This window comes from Chiloscyllium plagiosum, unplaced genomic scaffold, assembly GCF_037043375.1.
Source record: "Chiloscyllium plagiosum isolate Xiang-an unplaced genomic scaffold, Cpla_swu_hap1 HiC_scaffold_32, whole genome shotgun sequence".
Taxonomy (NCBI): domain Eukaryota; kingdom Metazoa; phylum Chordata; class Chondrichthyes; order Orectolobiformes; family Hemiscylliidae; genus Chiloscyllium; species Chiloscyllium plagiosum.
In genome coordinates, this window is record NW_028270170.1 from 17196198 (window position 1) to 17214380 (window position 18183).

At 41.4% G+C, this 18183-nt stretch overlaps 1 protein-coding gene across 7 annotated transcripts in view; it reads right to left on the minus strand.

Moving 5' to 3' along the window:
- Positions 1–18183, minus strand: part of stat3 (signal transducer and activator of transcription 3 (acute-phase response factor)) — a 93064-nt gene that overhangs the window by 67282 nt on the left and 7599 nt on the right. For 3 of the 7 annotated variants that reach the window (XM_087977821.1, XM_087977822.1, XM_087977823.1), the window contains exons 3-4: positions 2600–2749; positions 1476–1620 (exon numbers count right to left, since the gene is read on the minus strand). In XM_087977821.1, coding sequence (XP_087833947.1) covers positions 1476–1620; positions 2600–2727 — 273 coding nt within the window. In that variant the 5' untranslated portion in view covers positions 2728–2749. Of the gene's footprint in view, positions 1–1475; positions 1621–2599; positions 2750–3683; positions 3873–18183 lie in introns of all 7 variants that reach the window. The other 4 variants (XM_087977825.1, XM_087977827.1, XM_087977824.1 and 1 more) reach the window with 2 other exon arrangements.

Here is an 18183-nt window from a genome sequence, read left to right on the forward strand (position 1 = left end):
GGAGCGCGAGAGAGGGCGCGCGCGCGCGAGAGAGAGAGCGCGCGAGAGAGAGAGAGAGCGCGCGAGAGAGAGAGAGCGCGCGAGAGAGAGAGAGCGCGCGAGAGAGAGAGAGCGCGCGAGAGAGAGAGAGCGCGCGAGAAGGAGAGCGCGCGAGAAGGAGAGCGCGCGAGAAGGAGAGCGCGCGAGAAGGAGAGCGCGCGAGAAGGAGAGCGCGCGAGAAGGAGAGCGCGCGAGAAGGAGAGCGCGCGAGAAGGAGAGAGCGCGCGAGAGAGAGAGAGCGCGCGCGAGAGAGAGCGCGCGCGAGAGAGAGAGCGCGCGCGAGAGAGAGCGCGCGCGAGAGAGAGCGCGCGCGAGAGAGAGCGCGCGAGAGAGAGAGAGCGCGCGAGAGAGAGAGAGCGCGCGAGAGAGAGAGAGAGCGCGAGAGAGAGAGAGAGAGAGAGAGAGAGCGCGCGAGAAGGAGAGCGCGCGAGAAGGAGAGCGCGCGAGAAGGAGAGCGTGCGAGAAGGAGAGCGCGCGAGAAGGAGAGCGCGCGAGAAGGAGAGCGCGCGAGAAGGAGAGCGCGCGAGAAGGAGAGCGCGCGCGAGAGAGAGAGCGCGCGAGAAGGAGAGAGCGCGCGAGAGAGAGAGCGCGCGAGAGAGAGAGAGCGCGCGCGAGAGAGAGCGCGCGCGAGAGAGAGAGCGCGCGCGAGAGAGAGCGCGCGCGAGAGAGAGAGCGCGAGAGAGAGCGCGAGAGAGAGAGAGAGAGAGCGCGCGAGAAGGAGAGCGCGCGAGAAGGAGAGCGCGCGAGAAGGAGAGCGCGCGAGAAGGAGAGCGCGCGAGAAGGAGAGCGCGCGAGAAGGAGAGAGCGCGCGCGAGAGAGAGAGCGCGCGCGAGAGAGAGCGCGCGCGAGAGAGAGCGCGCGCGAGAGAGAGAGCGAGAGAGAGAGCGAGAGAGAGAGAGAGCGAGCGCGCGAGAGAGAGAGCGAGCGCGCGAGAGAGAGAGAGAGCACGCGAGAGAGAGAGAGCGCGCGAGAGAGAGAGCGCGCGAGAGAGAGCGCGCGAGAGAGAGAGCGCGCGAGAGAGAGAGCGCGCGAGAGAGAGAGCGCGCGCGAGAGAGAGAGCGCGCGAGAGAGAGCGCGCGAGAGCAAGACACACTGACCAATGCATCTTTGAGTAATAGCTGGAGGCTGACAATAAACCAATCAAGGAAAAGCCACTGAGAATCGTAGAGTTCTTTTTAAAAAGAAATGTTAAAAACCAATTTTCTCCTATGTTCAGGAAAATATTCAATTCTTTTAAACACACGCATCTCAGAACTTTTAGAGTTCTACCTTTTATAATGCATCATCACTTCAAAAAACCTGATGGGCAGCACTTGTAAATTAAAATACAAAATCTATTCCAATTGAAGTGGAAGCACACAACTTCGGTCACTTCTCAAATTTTCCATTTTTAATGACTGATATTCACATAAACCTATCAATGGCAAACTACATACCTGCAGGTACTGTTTAATCTTCCGCAGATTGTGCTGATAAAGAACATTGGATTCCTGTAGAAATCTGCTGTATTGTTGATCAATCTCACCCAAGAGATTATGGAACACTAGTGTAGCATGTGATTCCTTGCTTGCAGCATATGCCCTGGAAGGTTAAAGAATGATTTTTTTAAAAAGTCAGAAATTGTGCTTCAGTTACCCCAACTGCACCTTCATTACAAAATGTGACATCATGGATAGTGCAAACGTATCCAAAATATGAAAGAAAAGAACAAAATTTATTCAGAGAGGAGCAGAAAAAAAACTGAAAACAGAATATATTTCAGAATTTAAGTTTGAAAGTAAATGAAAAATGAGCAACTAAGTTAGTACTTTGTAGGACATGCACACTGGTTTTGTACAGTCCCAAAATACTGGCTGCTGCTGATCTGTTGCAATAACTCAGACATAAATATGCTTCTTTTAAAAAAAAAATCAATTATAGGTTGTGGGCAGTGCTTTTTGGGCCAGCATTTGTTCCCTATCCTTATTTGCCCTTGAGGAGATGGTTCTGTGTTGCCTTTTAGAAAAACTACAATCCATTTGGTATACGTAGGTTCACTGAAGGCACGGTGATATGTTCCCAAGTCAAGGTGGTGAACAGCTTGAAGGAATTTCAGTGAAGTTATGGATAATAGAACATTACAAGCAACAAGAAAATTGTTAGTTACTCCACTGTATCAAAAAAATTAACAAATACTTTCCAGCGTATTTTTTTAAAGAAATGGAAACCAGTGAAGAAACCTTACATTTACTTTGAAGAAGAATAGATGGATTTTCCAAATGAAACATGTTGGGTTGAAAGCTCCCTGGCAGCCTTCAAGAAGCTGGTTAATTTAGTACACACTCGTGATCAAATGAGTACATAGAACATAGAACAATACAGCACAGAATGTAGCAGATGATAGGCTGTGGACCAAGATTTGGAATCACAGCAAATCTTCTCCCTCCCTAATCAAGGCAAAGATGACTGAAATTAGAATGGCCTTTTCTTCAAAAATCAAAAGCAAACAAAAGAATTGTAAAAAAATAAAACATTGCCACTCTTGAAAGAAACTTCAAATCTGCAAAATTGCTGTACATACCAATCTTGGGTCTCAATCCAAGCTGCAAGAAACTGCCTCAATTCCATGGGGAAGCTGTCACTGTAGAGTTGATGTAGTTGTTCCAGATATCTGGTATCCAATTGCTGTAACTGATTCCACTGCGCCATTGTAGGAGGAAATTATTGAAAGCTGGAAAGAATAAAGTTCTGATAAGTTGCCATCTGTAATCTACTTCTAAAGAGATTTTCTCACAGATCAGTCCACACACAAAAGAAGAGCCACTTTCAGAATATATAGATTACATGATGTTTGCACCACCTGAAGAAAGTATCTATAAAATAGACATTTTTGTAAAAGACAGCATTTAAAATTAACTTTTGGATCTAGTACCATGAACACTTGTCCATTTAAAAATACACCTTTGGAATTCAGCAGTTCAATCAACTCCAAAAGGATGATTAAGCCAGAGCACCAGAATTTCCAAAAGTAATTTGCCAGATTTTTCAATGATAAAGTCAGTGATGTGGCATTGCAGAAATATTGAAAGCATTCAGGATGTGATGCAACCATACAAACCATGGCCTGCACATTCTACATTATTTCCACACAACTGTCATTTTACAGACATTTTATTTGGCCGGTGTGTGTCTTTACTGTCTCTAAACTAAAAAGAGTCTAATTTCTCCTGAACTGAAATAATGGCTATAATTTTCCTTTCCTGCAAGGTAGGAAGAAAGATGGTCAAATGGGTAAATAATTGGGCAGCTTGACAACAGGGAGGTATCTGCCACCTTCCCAATACCTCAGAAATTAGGTTCTGGGAGTCAAGGCTTATAGTTGACTTCCCCAACTTGCCAACATTTAAAAGATGCTTAAGTGGTCAATTAACAACCACATAAAGCCTCATCCCGTCACCAGTCAGATTAACCCTAGCAGATGAGAAGAGCAGCAGCCTTGTGGGTTGGGGGAGGAGGCATTCTATTTGCCTCAGTTGGTGAGGAATTGGGGCACAGAGGTGGGCCAAGAGGATGGCCACTGAAAACCAATCCTCAGCCCTTACCTCAAACCACTTTAAACCCCTCTTCATGCAAACCCCACCCCTCCCAAGAAACAGGTCACTTACCTCCCTGCTATTCCTGAATCTCAATGCTGCTGAGCTTCCAAAGTACCACTGCTCTTCACAGTGGCTGCTGGCCTCTAGTTGGTAGGCAGGGGAGTCAGGATATCACTGCCCTGAGAACTGACTGACCAAGATGCTCATTAGGTGACCACGTAAGTGCCTGATTGGCATTTGATTCAGCAAGCTTCCTTGCTAATGGAGGTGGTGGTGGTGATAGTAGTTGGGGGTGAAAATGAAGAAAGGGAGCATTTATTATTCACTCTTAAAAGATGCCCACCCCCACACTGAAAACTAATAAAGGAAAATCCCAGACACTATCACTTAAGACAATGAACTTACATGCAAACAAACGTCACTACTTTGAACTGTATGAATCACCAACATTCAACTAATTCTAGAAACTAAGTCAACTAATATAATTGATGTGACTTAATGAAGTGATATTTTCATAACTGTGGCACAATGTAAAAATGCAAAAATTGCATGATTCTGTAGGAAGACTGGAAATCCTTCAAATCGTTTAAGGTGGTGAACAGTAGTTTTTAAAACATTCATTCTAAGCCAGGTGTTTTTAAAAGGATAAAATTACTGATAATTCTTTTCCTTTGTGGAACTTTGTTTTGGTTTTAAGACACCCCTGAATGTCTCTGTGCATTTTTGAGAGAGACCATCACCATTAGCTGGCATGAACATGGATAGAGGAATAAAAACACAAAACTCCTGGATCGGAATGGTTTCACATTCTATTTTTATTTTCCTATATACAAAAGTTTACTTGTGAATTGACTGTTCTCATTATTGTGCACCAGCAGGAAACTGCGTAAGAGCAATGGGAATTTTGTTTTTAACCGGTAGAAGTAAGCTACAATAGAATTTTCACCACCTACTCTACCTTGTCTTGCAGTCAGTTTTCCCTTTTAAGTCTGCTACATGAATGACAATAAAAGCAAGGTTGCTATCACTATGCAGAAATGAAAATGCCCTAGATAGGAGCTGAACTATGTCTGCTTTGTTCAAAAGATTTAATAGCATCAACAGCCATTGTAAAGTATTTTAGTGAATTGGAATAGGACACAAATATAACTCAGTTCTCATTTTAAAAATCACACATTGTTCATTTTGCATTACAGTTTGGATTTTAATATAATCATAGTGAACTTTCAATTGTGAATGTAGAGATGTAAACCTCTTTGCTGTACAAGATGAAAAAGGTGTAGATTACAAATCCAAGTGACTTCTCCACTATTAGAAACATCTAATCCCAGTCTGACAAATGTGAAAAGGAAAGACCACTATTAGAATGGATAATCATTTAGATTCATTATTCATACTTCTACTTAAATTTCAGTGACTATGAGCAGATGCTGAATTATTGGCAATGTTTCTTTTCCTTCACTGGCATTTTTGGGATCTGGTGCTTTGTTGACTGGGCCATTATTATTCATGTCCAAGTGTACATGAGATAGTGGTTATGAGCTGCGCTATCTCCTTGAACTGTTATAGAAGGCTGTTAGGAAGGGAGCTCAAACTAAGTTCTGAACCAAGTGTGTTTTTATGACAATCTACAATCATTAGATTTTTAAATTCTGTATTGTTTGAAGTAAAATTCTAATCATTTACTGTGGTGGGATTTAAACCCAGGGCTCCAGAACCTCACCTAGGTCTCTGGATAATTAGTCCAGCCACAATACCACTATGCCATAGCTTTCTCTGGGACAGGGTGAAAGTATGCATGATTAAATAACATCACCTTGAAATGCAAAGAGACAATGCACCAGAGGAGCACTCAATGGCAACTAGAACCATGAAGAACCCAGAAGAAAGAGGTCTATTTAAAGCATACAAAACTATTGCTTTGCAAATCTTTGATTATCAGATGTCCAAACACCAAGTAGCAGTAATTACAACTGTTTATGCAGACAATTATTGGAGCAAATGTGAAAATAAGTTTACAGAATCAACTTCAAGTCAGAAAGGTAAATTCCCCATTAACACATTTTTCATAACCATTTTCTGTGATGATTACATGTACTCACTCCATGATGTAAGTGTTCAAGCAATGCTTTTATAGCCTTTTTGAAAAACTGTTTACATCCAAAATGAATTGAAATCACAAATCAGATAGGCATGTTTTTAAAATGAAACTTACTGGAATATCTATCTAACTGAAGGTGTAGAGCGTCACAGAGTTGGACAGAATCCCATCAAAACAGAAGGAATACAAATGAAAACTAAAATTTGTCCTTGATTTCTAAGGAACAAGAAATGTATAGCCCAGGAAATACCAAGCCAAGTAAATGTAAACTTTGTAAACTTCCAATGAGGGAACAGCAGGTTAAAAAAATTATAAAAAATTCAGATAAGATGATCACACCAGGGGACTGATCTTTTTAAAACCTGAAACTCTCAAATACTCTACAGTTATAAACTGAATAATCCTCCTCGGTATGCAAGTTAGCTCGCTGAGCTTGAAGGTTGGTTTTCAAACGTTTCGTCATCGTACTAGGTAACATCAATGAGAGTCTCCGGTGAATCACTGGTAGTATGTCCCGCCTCTCTATTTATAAGTCTTGGTTTCTGAAGGTGGTTGATGTCATTTCCGGTTCGTTTTTTTTTCAAGGGAATGTAGATAAGGTCAAAGTCGACGTGTTTATTGATGGAGTTCTGGTTAGCAACGCAAATGTCTCTAAGAATTTTCACTCGTGTCTTTGTTTCGTCTGTCCTAGGATGTGTGTATTATCCCAGTTAAAGTGGCGGCCTTCTTTGTCTGCATGTATAGAAACTAGTGATAGTGGGTCGTGTCTTTTGGTAGCCAGTTGGTGTTCATGTATCCTGGTGGCAAGTTTCCTGCCAGTGTGTCCAATGTAGTGTTTTTTTAAAAAACAGTCCTAGCATAGTATCTTGTAAATGACATTAGTTTTGCTGGTAGTATGTAATGGATCCTTTTCTGTGCCTTAAGATTGAAATTCCAACTACCCTGCATCAAATTAAACTAAAGATCTAATCAGCTCCATTTTGAAATGTAAAGCTTGTAATTTAAAGAGTACTCTGGCTTCTTTTCATTTGAGAAAACCTGACCTCTTCATAATTACTCATTTGTGATTCATCATATTGCCATGACAAAGATATCCTGTGGTTTAGACAGGAAAAAAAAATCAAAAAAGGCTACATTTGCAGTAGGAGTAAGGATAAAACGAAGGAAATTCCAAGTACACATTCAAAAACCACAATCATTTTGAAGAGCAAAAAAAAAGTTGAAAGTTCACAAAGCACAATCATGCAGACAGGAGTATTGTCAATAGTAACAAAAATGAAATACTACCCTTAATAAATAACTGTTGTAAAATAAGTTCTTCCTTCACAGAATTTACATTTTGTGTAACATTGAAAAGTTGTGGAGAATGAACTAGGGAAAACAATTCCACAATTCCAAAACAGATTTTTCAAGTGAAAATCTTCTCCTTTTTGTATGCTTTTGATTTACCATTATTGCATATAAAGTTGCATGTCCTATCCTGACTCACATGCAGCACGAAAGATACACGAAATCTACAACGTACCCACAAAAGTCTAGAAATTCTAATTTCAATGCATCAACCACTCCCGTAGCAGTGAGCCCCAGCAATAAAAAAACCCTGTTTTGTATCTTTTTCTCTAAATGTTTCTGCCAAATACCCAAGTCAGGAATAGAGGACCACTGGGAGTGAGCTTAAGTAAAATCATCATATATTAGTTCTCAAGGCCATTGATTCTGACTGCACTAAACCATGGCAACTGAGCAAAGTCTTATGCCACTTCAAAAATGGAGAATAGGAAAATTGGGAATGTGTATGAACAAATTTTGTTAAAAACATTCTCATAAAGAGGTGAAACATACAAAGATCCTCCTTATTGTCTAGCCGTAGTTACTCCTTAGCCACTTCAGAAACCAAGTAGTCATCCAACTGGATCAGTCCAGAATGACAGATTGCCTTTCTTGAGGGAAATAAAAGAAACAGTTGGGCAATTGGAACAATCTGCAGCAATATTATTTTTTTCCCCCTGAAGAGGACAAATTGTCAAATTTATTAAATTCAAATCTCAACTTTCCTTAGTAAGCTCCAGTCACAATCTGAATAACTAGTGGAGTGTTTTAACTTATACCAGTTCAACTGCTTGTTACTCCCTTGCTCCATCCTTTCCCCACATTCACCTGATAATCCACTCTCGGCATGTTTTCAATAGAACATTACAGCGCAGTACAAGGCCTTCAGCCTCCGATGTTGCGCTGACCTGTGAAGTCAATCTGAAGCCCATCTAACCTATACTATTCCATTCCCATCCATATGTCTATCCAATGGCCATTTAATATGCCCTACTACTCTGAGTAAAGAAACTACCCCTGACATCTGTTCTCAATTTAAAGCTATGCACTCTCATTCTAGCCATCACCATCCGAGGAAAAAGGCTCTCACTGTCCACCCTATCTAACCCTCTGATTATCTTATATGTCTCAATTAAGTCACCTCTCAAACTTCTTCTCTCTAATGAAAACAGCCTCAAGTCCCTATAGTATTGCATAATAGCAATAGTATTGCACAAGTCAAAGATGTTTTGCGTTACAACATGAATACAAACTAATTTACATTTTGAGTGTTGACATAGTACTGACCTCAAGAACAAGTGAAAGATTGTACTTGCAGGACAAGAAACCTATTGATGAAGAAGTTGTTTTAAGAACATAGGAACAGGAGTAGCCCTTCCAGCCCCTCAAGCCTGCTCTATCATTCAATAAGATCATGGCTGGTCTGGGGCATAACTCCATATGCCTGCCTTGAGCCCATATCCTTTGATACCCTTGCTTAATAAAACCTTGTTTAATTTAAATTTGAAATAGACAACTGAATTAGTATCGACTGCTGTCTGAGAAAGAGAGTTCCAAATCTCCACTATACTTCCTGTGTATAAATCTCTCCCTCGCCCTAACTATACCCCTTGGTTTTAGAATTTTCAACCAGTAGAAATAGTTTATCTTTCTTTCCCTATTAATATCATGAAGACCTCATTACATCACCCCTTATTCTCTTGGATTTAGAAGGTTAAAGGTTTAATTTTTGTACTTTCTCCTCATAACTGGACTTCAAGGACTAAATTATCAACTTTGAAAATCTGCAATTAACATCCTACAAGGGCAAAACATCCTTCCTATGTTGTGGTACCCAGATCTGTGCACAGTACTCGAAGTGGGGTTAACCAGGGTTTTGTATAATTGCAGCATAACATCTGCATCCCTATATTCCAGGCCGTGAAGTGTGAAGGCCAGTATTTCAATAGCCTTCTTGACTATTTTCTTCACCCATTCCTGGCATTTTAAAAGCTACGACCCTCAAATCTCCAAATACTGTTAGAGATCCACTGTATTTAACTTTGTGCCTTCAGAACATTACCCTGACACATCCTTTTTTGGTCAGAAATGGATAACCTCACATGTCCTTATATTAAAATTCATCTGCCACAGCTTTGCCAATTTATCTAATCTATCAATATCCTGTAGTAATTTTATGCTGTCACCAATGCTGTCTACTATGATGCTCAATTCTGTGTCGTCAGCAAATATGAATGTTTGACTTTTACGCCATTATCCAAGTCGTTAACAAATACTATGAATAAATGAAGACCCAAGATCCCTACAGAAGTCCACTAGTCACATTCTGCCAATTTAAGTACTTATCCAACAGTTTACTGTCACTTAACCAACTTCCTTTTTACTTCAGGTTATTTGCCCTCAACTTTGTGGACTTCCACCTTAGCTAACAATCTCTTGTATGTGACTTATCAAAAACCTTCTAGATGTCCACATAAACAACATCCACTGCTTTACCTGTGTCCACAGCTCTGTCACCTCTTCAAAAAGAGTTTTGTCAGGTACAACGTACCCTTCATGAATCAGTGCTGACTCCCCTTGATTAACAAACTTTTTGAGGTGATCAGTTACCCATATCCTGGATTATTGACTCCAACAATCTCCCCACCACAGATGGTAGGCTAACTGGTCTGTGATTCCCTGGTTTCTTCTATAACACCTCTTAAAAGAACAGAGCGACATGAAAAAATTTCCAGAGGTACACCTCCCAAGGCCAGGGAACTCTGAAAGATTATTGTTCAGGCATTAGCAATGTGCTCTCCTACCTCCTTTAACACCTATAGATGGAAACTATCAGGTCCTGTAGAATTGTCGAGTTCCATTAATTTTCCCAAAATTGATGATTTACTTAAGCCAATTTTATTTAGACTCTGCCCCGATGCTCAGTTAGAGTCAGAGTCACAGAGATGTACAGCACGGAAAAAGATCCTTCGTTCCAACCCGTCCATGCCGACCAGATATCCCAACCAATCTAGTCCCACCTGCCAGCACCCAGCCCATATCCCTCTACCCTTCATATTTATATAAACATCCAAATGCCTCTTAAATGTTGCAATTGTACCAGCTTCCACCACATCCTCTGGCAGCTCATACCATACACGTACCACCCTCTGCGTGAAAAAGTTGCCCCGTAGGTCTCTTTTATATCTTTCCTCTCTCACCCTAAACCTATGCCCTCTAGTTCTGGACTCACCGACCCCAGGGAAAAGACTTTGTCTATTTATCCTATCCATGCTCCTCATAATTTTGTAAACCTCTATAAGGTCACTCCTCAGCCTCTGACGCTCCAGGGAAAACAGCCCCAGCCTGTTCAGCCTCTCCCTATAGCTCAGATCCTCCAACCCTGGAAACAGCCTTGTAAATCTTTTCTGAACCCTTTCATGTTTCACAACATCTTTCCGATAGGAAGGAGACTAGAATTGCATGCAATATTCCAACAGTGGCCTAACCAATGTCCTACACAGCCGTAACATGACCTCCCAACTCCTGTACTCAGTACTCTGACCAATAAAGGAAAGCATACCAAATGCCTTCTTCACTATCCTATCTACCTGCGACTCCACTTTCAAGGAGCTATGAACCTGCATTCCAAGGTGTCTTTGTTCAGCAACACTCTCTAGGACCTTACCACTAAGTGTATAAGTCCTGCTAAGATTTGCTTTCCCAAAATGCAGCACCTCACATTTATCTGAATTAAACTCCATCTGCCACTTCTCAGCCCATCTGGTCCCGATCCTGTTGTAATCTGAGGTAACCCTCTTCACTGTCAACTACACGTCCAATTTTGGTGTCATCTGCAAACTTACTAACTGTACCTCTTATGCTCGCATCCAAATCATTTATGTAAATGACACAAAAAGTAGAGGACCCAGCACCAATCCTTGTGGCACTCCACTGATCACAGGCCTCCAGTCTGAAAAACAACCCTCCACCACCACCCTCTGTCTTCTACCTTTGAGCCAGTTCTGTAGCCAAATGGCTAGTTCTCCCTCTATTCCATTATATAGAACCTTGCTAATCAGTCTCCCATGGGGAACCTTGCCGAATGCCTTACTGAAGTCGATATAGATCACATCTACTGCTCTGCCCTCATCAATCTTCTTTATTACTTCTTCAAAAAACTCAATCAAGTTTGTGAGACATGATTTCCCAGGCACAAAGCCATGTTGACTATCCCAAATCAGTCCTTGCCTTTCCAAATACACGTACATCCTGTCCCTCAGTTAATTTCTTTTCTATGAATACTGAACCTAAAGAATCATTCACCATCTCTGCCATTTCCCAGTGGAGATTGTCAATATCCCCACTCTCAGCCTTCAGTGAGCCAATACTGTTAACCAGCTACTTTCCTTTTATATAACTGTAAAATCTCTCAGTATTGTGCCTATTTCTGCAGTAAGCCTCCTTTTACAATACGTTTTAGCCACTCTTATAAGCCGCTGTATGGTCCTTTGTCCATCTTTGAATTTGTCCCATTCTGTGGGATCTGTACTGTTTTTGATTTTTTAAAATAATATCATTAATATGCTTTTAATTTTAATGCCTTTGCTTACATCCTTAGATGCCTTCTTTGTGAAGAGGAGCTTTTCTTTCTCATGGGTGCAAACTGCTTCTGAATAGCATTAACTATTTCTTTGAACACTTTCCATTGTTCCTTAGTTATTTTACCTAAATGCAGAGCTTTCCAGTTTATGACAGACAGTTTCTGCCTCATCCCATTAAAGTTTGCCTTACTTAAATCCAAAATTCTAGTGTCCAATCTTTGCTAATCTCTTATAAACGCTACATGAAACTTGATCATATTATGATCACTACTTGAAAAAATGCTCATCAACAACTAGGTGACTGATTAAATCAGGCTCGTTGCTCAATACTAGATCTAAAATTGCTTATCGTTTGGCGCATCCAAGACATTTTGCCAATCGAGATTATTCCAGACACATGCTAGAAATTCACCACCTTTCTGGCAGGTGATTATCCATCTCCCCAGTCCACTGGAAGATTAAAATCCCCCATTAATACTATTTTAAGTATGAATTGACAATGCTAAAGAGAATAGTCAATAACATGTGAAATAGTTCAATTTAACAGCACAGGTAAACACAGAGCAACATAGGCATTAAACTATCTGGAAGAATGATTAATATGAAAAGTTTGGTCTGTTGTTTCTGTATTGGGTTTATTTGCAGAAAGCAATAAGTCTGAATTTGATTTAAGTTATTCTGTGCTGTGTATGAATGGAAAGTCAAGTCTTTGCGTACTCCTGCAGTTCTTGCTCCCCACAATGTGCTTCTTCATGGTCCAGAAAACTGAACATTTAGGCCTGACACCTAAGAAAGGGAGCGGTGTATATATTAATGGCAAGGGAAACATGAGAATATAGGGGTCATGCCAAATTTAATGAAGGGACGTCAACGGAATTTATACTCTTTTTCTAACTGGCAGCTACACAAACTGAAGGTTGGTCAGCTGCAAAGCCTGTTATAGTCAGATCAGGTCTACACTTGGGTGAATGAGCATTAACAGACTCTTTGTAGGAGAAAGTCAGTACTACAGATGCTAGAGAATCAGAGTAGAAAATGGAGGCCCTGGAAAAGCACAGGTCAGGCAGCATCTGAGGAAAACAAGAGTCGACGTCAGGAATGAAGGAGTTCAGGGAAGTGACATCAAGGCAAGCTTGTTTGAAGAGTCAAACGTAGAAGACTTCCTCCTCCTCATGGTCCACAAGATGTGCTGGAAAAGCACTGACCCTTAAGCTGTTCCTAACTACTTCCAGCAGTTGGGTTTTCCAAGCCCTGCATGCAGATGTTATTGTTGAAATGGTTCGCAGAATCTGATGTTTAATTATCAGACAGCTGTTTCTCAGAGTAGGTTACTTGACCACTCCCAAATTCTGTGATTAAACCAAAGGTAGACATGTTTACAGTGAGTTGCACCTTTTTAGAACAATACATTACTTGTTAAGACCTTCGCCCACCAGTCATAGTATGGGTTAAAATTAATTCCTTTTTATCACTTTGTAAAAAATAAACCCATTACTAAACTGAACAGGTAGTCCAGAAACTAGAATGTCTGAAAGTAAACAGATGTCCACCTTGTATATATTAGGCTGATAAAAAGCAGAATGCTTATTTTGTGCCTAGCCATACTTGCAACACAGTCACAAACTCTTTTAAGCACGTCACAAACATAAGATTTATTAAGAAATCTCATATGAAAGTATTGTGCAGTCACCACTAGGAAGTTCTTTTTAATATTACTTCTATTGGCATGATACTGCTAGTTGAAGTCAATAGAGAAATGGAGCAAACCAAAATGGTGACCACACAGGAAATCACTTTAGTACAAAGTTTGTTAAGGTGAGATATAAAGTTCCACACACATTGCACTGAAGTCCAACAACTGAAATTAAATGAACACTTCTTGTATTATAACTAGCTAAACTACAAATAGTGGTGCAGACTTTACCTCTTCAACTAAAAATTTTATACATTAAATTTCTTTTTGCAGTGCTATGTGCCCATGAGTAAATTACTACTACTATTACTACTACTAATAATAATAATAACAACTCATCCACTTTAATTGGGACATTATTTTAAAAATCAAGTGACGACTTGATAGGAGTGACATAGTGACACAGTGGTTAGCAATGCTGCGTCAGACCGCCAGGGACTCATGTTCAATTCCATCCTCAGGTGATTGTCTGTGTGGAGTTTGCACATTCTCCCATATCTGCATGGGTTTCCTCGGTGTGCTCCAGTTTCCTGTCACAGTCCTAAAATGAGCAGGTTAGGTGAATTGGCCATGTTAAATTGTCCCATATAGTGTCCAGGGATGTGCAGGCTAGGCGGAGTAGTGATGAGAAATGCAAAGTTATGGGGGGTGGTTTTTGGGGGGGGGGGGGGTGTGATGCTTTCAGAGGGTTGATGGGCTGAATAGCCTGCTTTATTATGATTCTATGACTTTAGCAGTCTCTTATTCAACTTCAAAATGCATGAGATTCAGTGAGCTTCCTATTTTCCCTCAGTACCTTTGTCTGAATATTCTCTGACAGCACACGTTTTACAGAAAATATATCTACATAATATGGGTCGAAAAACTAAATAGAGATAACAATAGATGTGCAAGCCATGAAAACATCCAGCACCAGACATAACGTCAGGCCGAAATTGCATTTTGATGTATTGAATAGCTCGAGGTATGAATAGACTGAAGAGGAAAAGCACATAAAATAACTAAACAGAGGTTTAGCTAAGAGCAAGAACACAAGTAATTAATTAATATACCCTAGCTAATAAATCTTCTGGAATGTATTGATGGAGACCAAACATGTAGGCTTAAAGTTTACAGATTACTTTAAATTTTGAGAAGCACTGCATTACTACAGAACCTTCAAATACACCAAACTAGCTAAGATTAAAATACAGGATCTGTTTGGGAATTAGAGTACTACCTTAAACTGAGGACAACTCAGAGGATACAAATCAAACAGCTTATGGTCTAAATTTTTACAATTCAGTTGTACAAACTCAGAGGAAAATGTGTACTGAAACATGAAATTTTCATTTTATGGAGTCATTGCAGACGACTATGGTGTTGTACATGGAAGCTGCCAAATGCCGAGGCACACTGAGTGGTAGGTCTGCCACATCCCACCAGTATGTTTTGAGAATATATAAAAAAAAACAGCACTCCTCCAGCTCCCTCAATCCCTGACTTCTGCATATACGCTTCAAGCCCAATTCATGCTGACCCATACCCAAGGTCCCTCATAGACTGCAGACCAATCTATGTCTTGTACCCTTATGAGAACAAGCATCTTACACAACAAATTAGATTTAGCCATATGATGAATGGTTTCTGTTCCACAAATGCAAAAGCAAACAATGAATATCTGTTCAGGCACTTCTTATAAGGCTAACCAATACCATCCTCAACTGTCAGAAGTGATTTACAACTAAGCACTGGATGTGGTAATTATCCCTCCCCCCAAAAAATTCAATGATCTCTGTGCTCAGGTCTTATTTACTGACACAGATCTTCTGTCCAAAACAAAAGCATTGAACATAATGATTTTTCATGCACAACAAAAAAAGGCAAAGTCTGCAGTGAAATCTACTTCATGAAGGCAAAGTCAACACGGCACAGTGGGCTATGTCATGAAGGCATAATGGGCGGCACGGTGGCACAGTGGTTAGCACTGCTGCCTCTCAGCACCAGAGACCCGGGTTCAATTCCCGCCTCAGGTGACTGACTGTGTGGAGTTTGCACGTTCTCCCCGTGTCTGCGTGGGTTTCCTCCGGGTGCTCCGGTTTCCTCCCACCATCCAAAGATGTGCAGGGTCAGGTGAATTGGCCATACTAAATTGCCTGTAGTGTTAGGTATGGGTGGGTTTCGCTTCAGCGGGTCGGTGTGGACTTGTTGGGCCGAAGGGCCTGTTTCCACACTGTAATCTAATCTAAAATCTAATCTAAACACAAAGTTGATTATTAACCAAATTGCCATATTCAATTAAAATACTACAAAAAAAAAGACATTGCAAGCGATATATTTTTGTCGCTAATTCTAGAAATACTGCAATAAAAAATGCAAAAATACAGTTTACTTTATCAGAATAAGAACTGACTAATGGTTTTCAGATTCATTCGCACAAAAAACACCGAAAGCTAACTTTACTTTCCATTATGACGTAATATGAAACCAGTGGTGAGTGTAACTATATGCTTTCATATATGTCAGTCTTTGGCTGTATAGTGCTGTTCTGTGCTGTCTTCTCAAAAATAAACAGATCAACTAATTTAGCCATACAAACACAATTAATATTTCCTAACAATCTGATTAAACTCAGTTACCACTGGTAGATCTTCTAACCTCAATACTCTTTGCAAACAATTACAAACTACAAAACAAAGCTCCGAACTTCAGGAATTTTTAAATCGCAACCACATTTCCCCAGACATACACATTAAAAAAGTGCAAAATTAAACTGCAGTAGTGCCATATCTGGACAAGGTGTCACACAGATTAGTCAAGCAATTGCTTGACAATAAGCTATGATTCCTGGAGTTCAGTTATGTCCCTGACAACGCCATCAACATCCCACAGACAAGAGAGAACCAGGTGGCAATACAGTGACATTGATTTGAGAGGCAGTTGCCCTAGGGAGACCTCAAAATTGATGCCAGACCTCCTGGACTCCCATGGCTGCAGTCAGTGATAAGCATGGGCAAGAAAACCTCCCATTGACTATCATCTACTGTTCCTGCAAAAACATTAACCCTCCCACCAGATTCTTAATGTAATCCGGTCAGGGAACTTCAATGTTTATCAGCGAGTGACTAGGAACACCACTATCGATTAGGCTGGCCAAGTCCTAAAGGACATAGCTGCTACGCTGGTTCTGTTACCAACTGGAAAACATTTAATTGATCTCTTCCTCAACAATCTATTTTTTATAGCTGTGTCCATCCACAACACTATTAGTTGGAGTGATCACTAGACAGCCCTTCTGCAGAAGTTCTGTTTTCACGCTGAGAATGCCCTATACATTGTGTGGCTTTACCAGAGGCTGAACAGTTCAGACTTTTGACTGGTGAAGCACTGGCGTTCTGTCCTGCTTGCTATTTATCTGTCTTGGTCTGTTGTGGTGGGCGATTTCACTTCCAGTTCTTTTTCTGAGTGGTTGATAAATGAGGAGCAAATTGATATTTTTGTTAATGGAGTTCTGGTTTGAATGCCAGGCCTCTAGAAATTCCTGTGTGTGTCTTTGTTTGTGCCTGTCCCAGGATGGATGTATTGTCCCCAGTTGAACTGGTGTCCCTCTTCGTCTATGTGTACGGATACAAGTGATAGTTGGTCACGTCTTTTGGTGGCTAGTTGGTGCTCATGTATCCGTCTATCCAATATAATGTCTGCTGCAGCCCTTGCAGGGTATTTTGTATATTACATTCGTTCTGCTGGCTGTTGGTATATACCCTGCCATACATTAAAGACATCTCAGGGATGACAAGCAGACTACTCCAACCCCTAGTCATCATGGTAGCCCACAAATTTACCACCACACTGAAAACAGCTCTTGATGAATTCAAAAGGACCCCATATTCTGGAATTCCTAGAGGAGTGGCATTCAAACCGGAACTCCATTAACAAACACAAATCGATTTGGACCCCATTTACCAACCTCTCAGAAAAACAACCAGAAGTGATACCACCCACAATGGACCAAGACAGATAAATAGCAGCGGGACAGAACACCAGCGCTTCATCGGAGGCTCACTGACGATGTTACCTAGCATGGTGATGAAACCGTCTGAGAACAAATCTGTCAGTTCAGTGAGCAAACGTACAACCTGAACCACAACCTGAGCTACAAATCCTCCCCAAAACTGCAAGGGCTAAGCAATCTCAAACAAAAGATCAGATCAAGCTTTGGTGATTTCCCACTTGCAGTTATAAATTATGGTGGACAATTGAACAACTAACAGGAGGAGGAAACTCCATAAGGATCCCCATTCTCAAAAGGTGGAGGTGCCCAGCAACATCAATATAAAAGACAGGACTGGAAACATATACAGAGGAAACTCGATTACCTAAACGAGATGGGTGGGTACTATTTCGTTCGGATAATCGATTATTTGGAAAGATCGATTAAATGCCTTTCCTCTGGGGCGCAGAGATTTAAAGTCAGCTACCCATTCAAGAGACTGCAGTAGCACACATCGTGTGAGGCCCCGCTCCTGCCCCCAACCCCAACCCACCAACAAACCCCCCCCCCCCCCCCCCCAACATAAAGCGTGCAGGTCCCGACCCCCAACACTGCTCGCAATCCCATCCAACCCCGCCCACCCAAACCCAACCCGCCCCCAACCCTGCCCACCACCCCCAACCCCATCCAATCTTGCCGCCAGCCCCCAACCCCTTCCAACAGTGTCCAACCCCACCCCCAGCACAAAGCACGCAAGCCACTGCCCCCAACACAAACCCCGCCACCGCCTCCCCCCACCCGGCCACCCCTGGCCCCTCTCCGGGGCTGCTGGACTGGACACCAACAACAAGACTGCTGCTGCTGCAGTTGCCTTTTGGGGTAAGTCTCCAAAA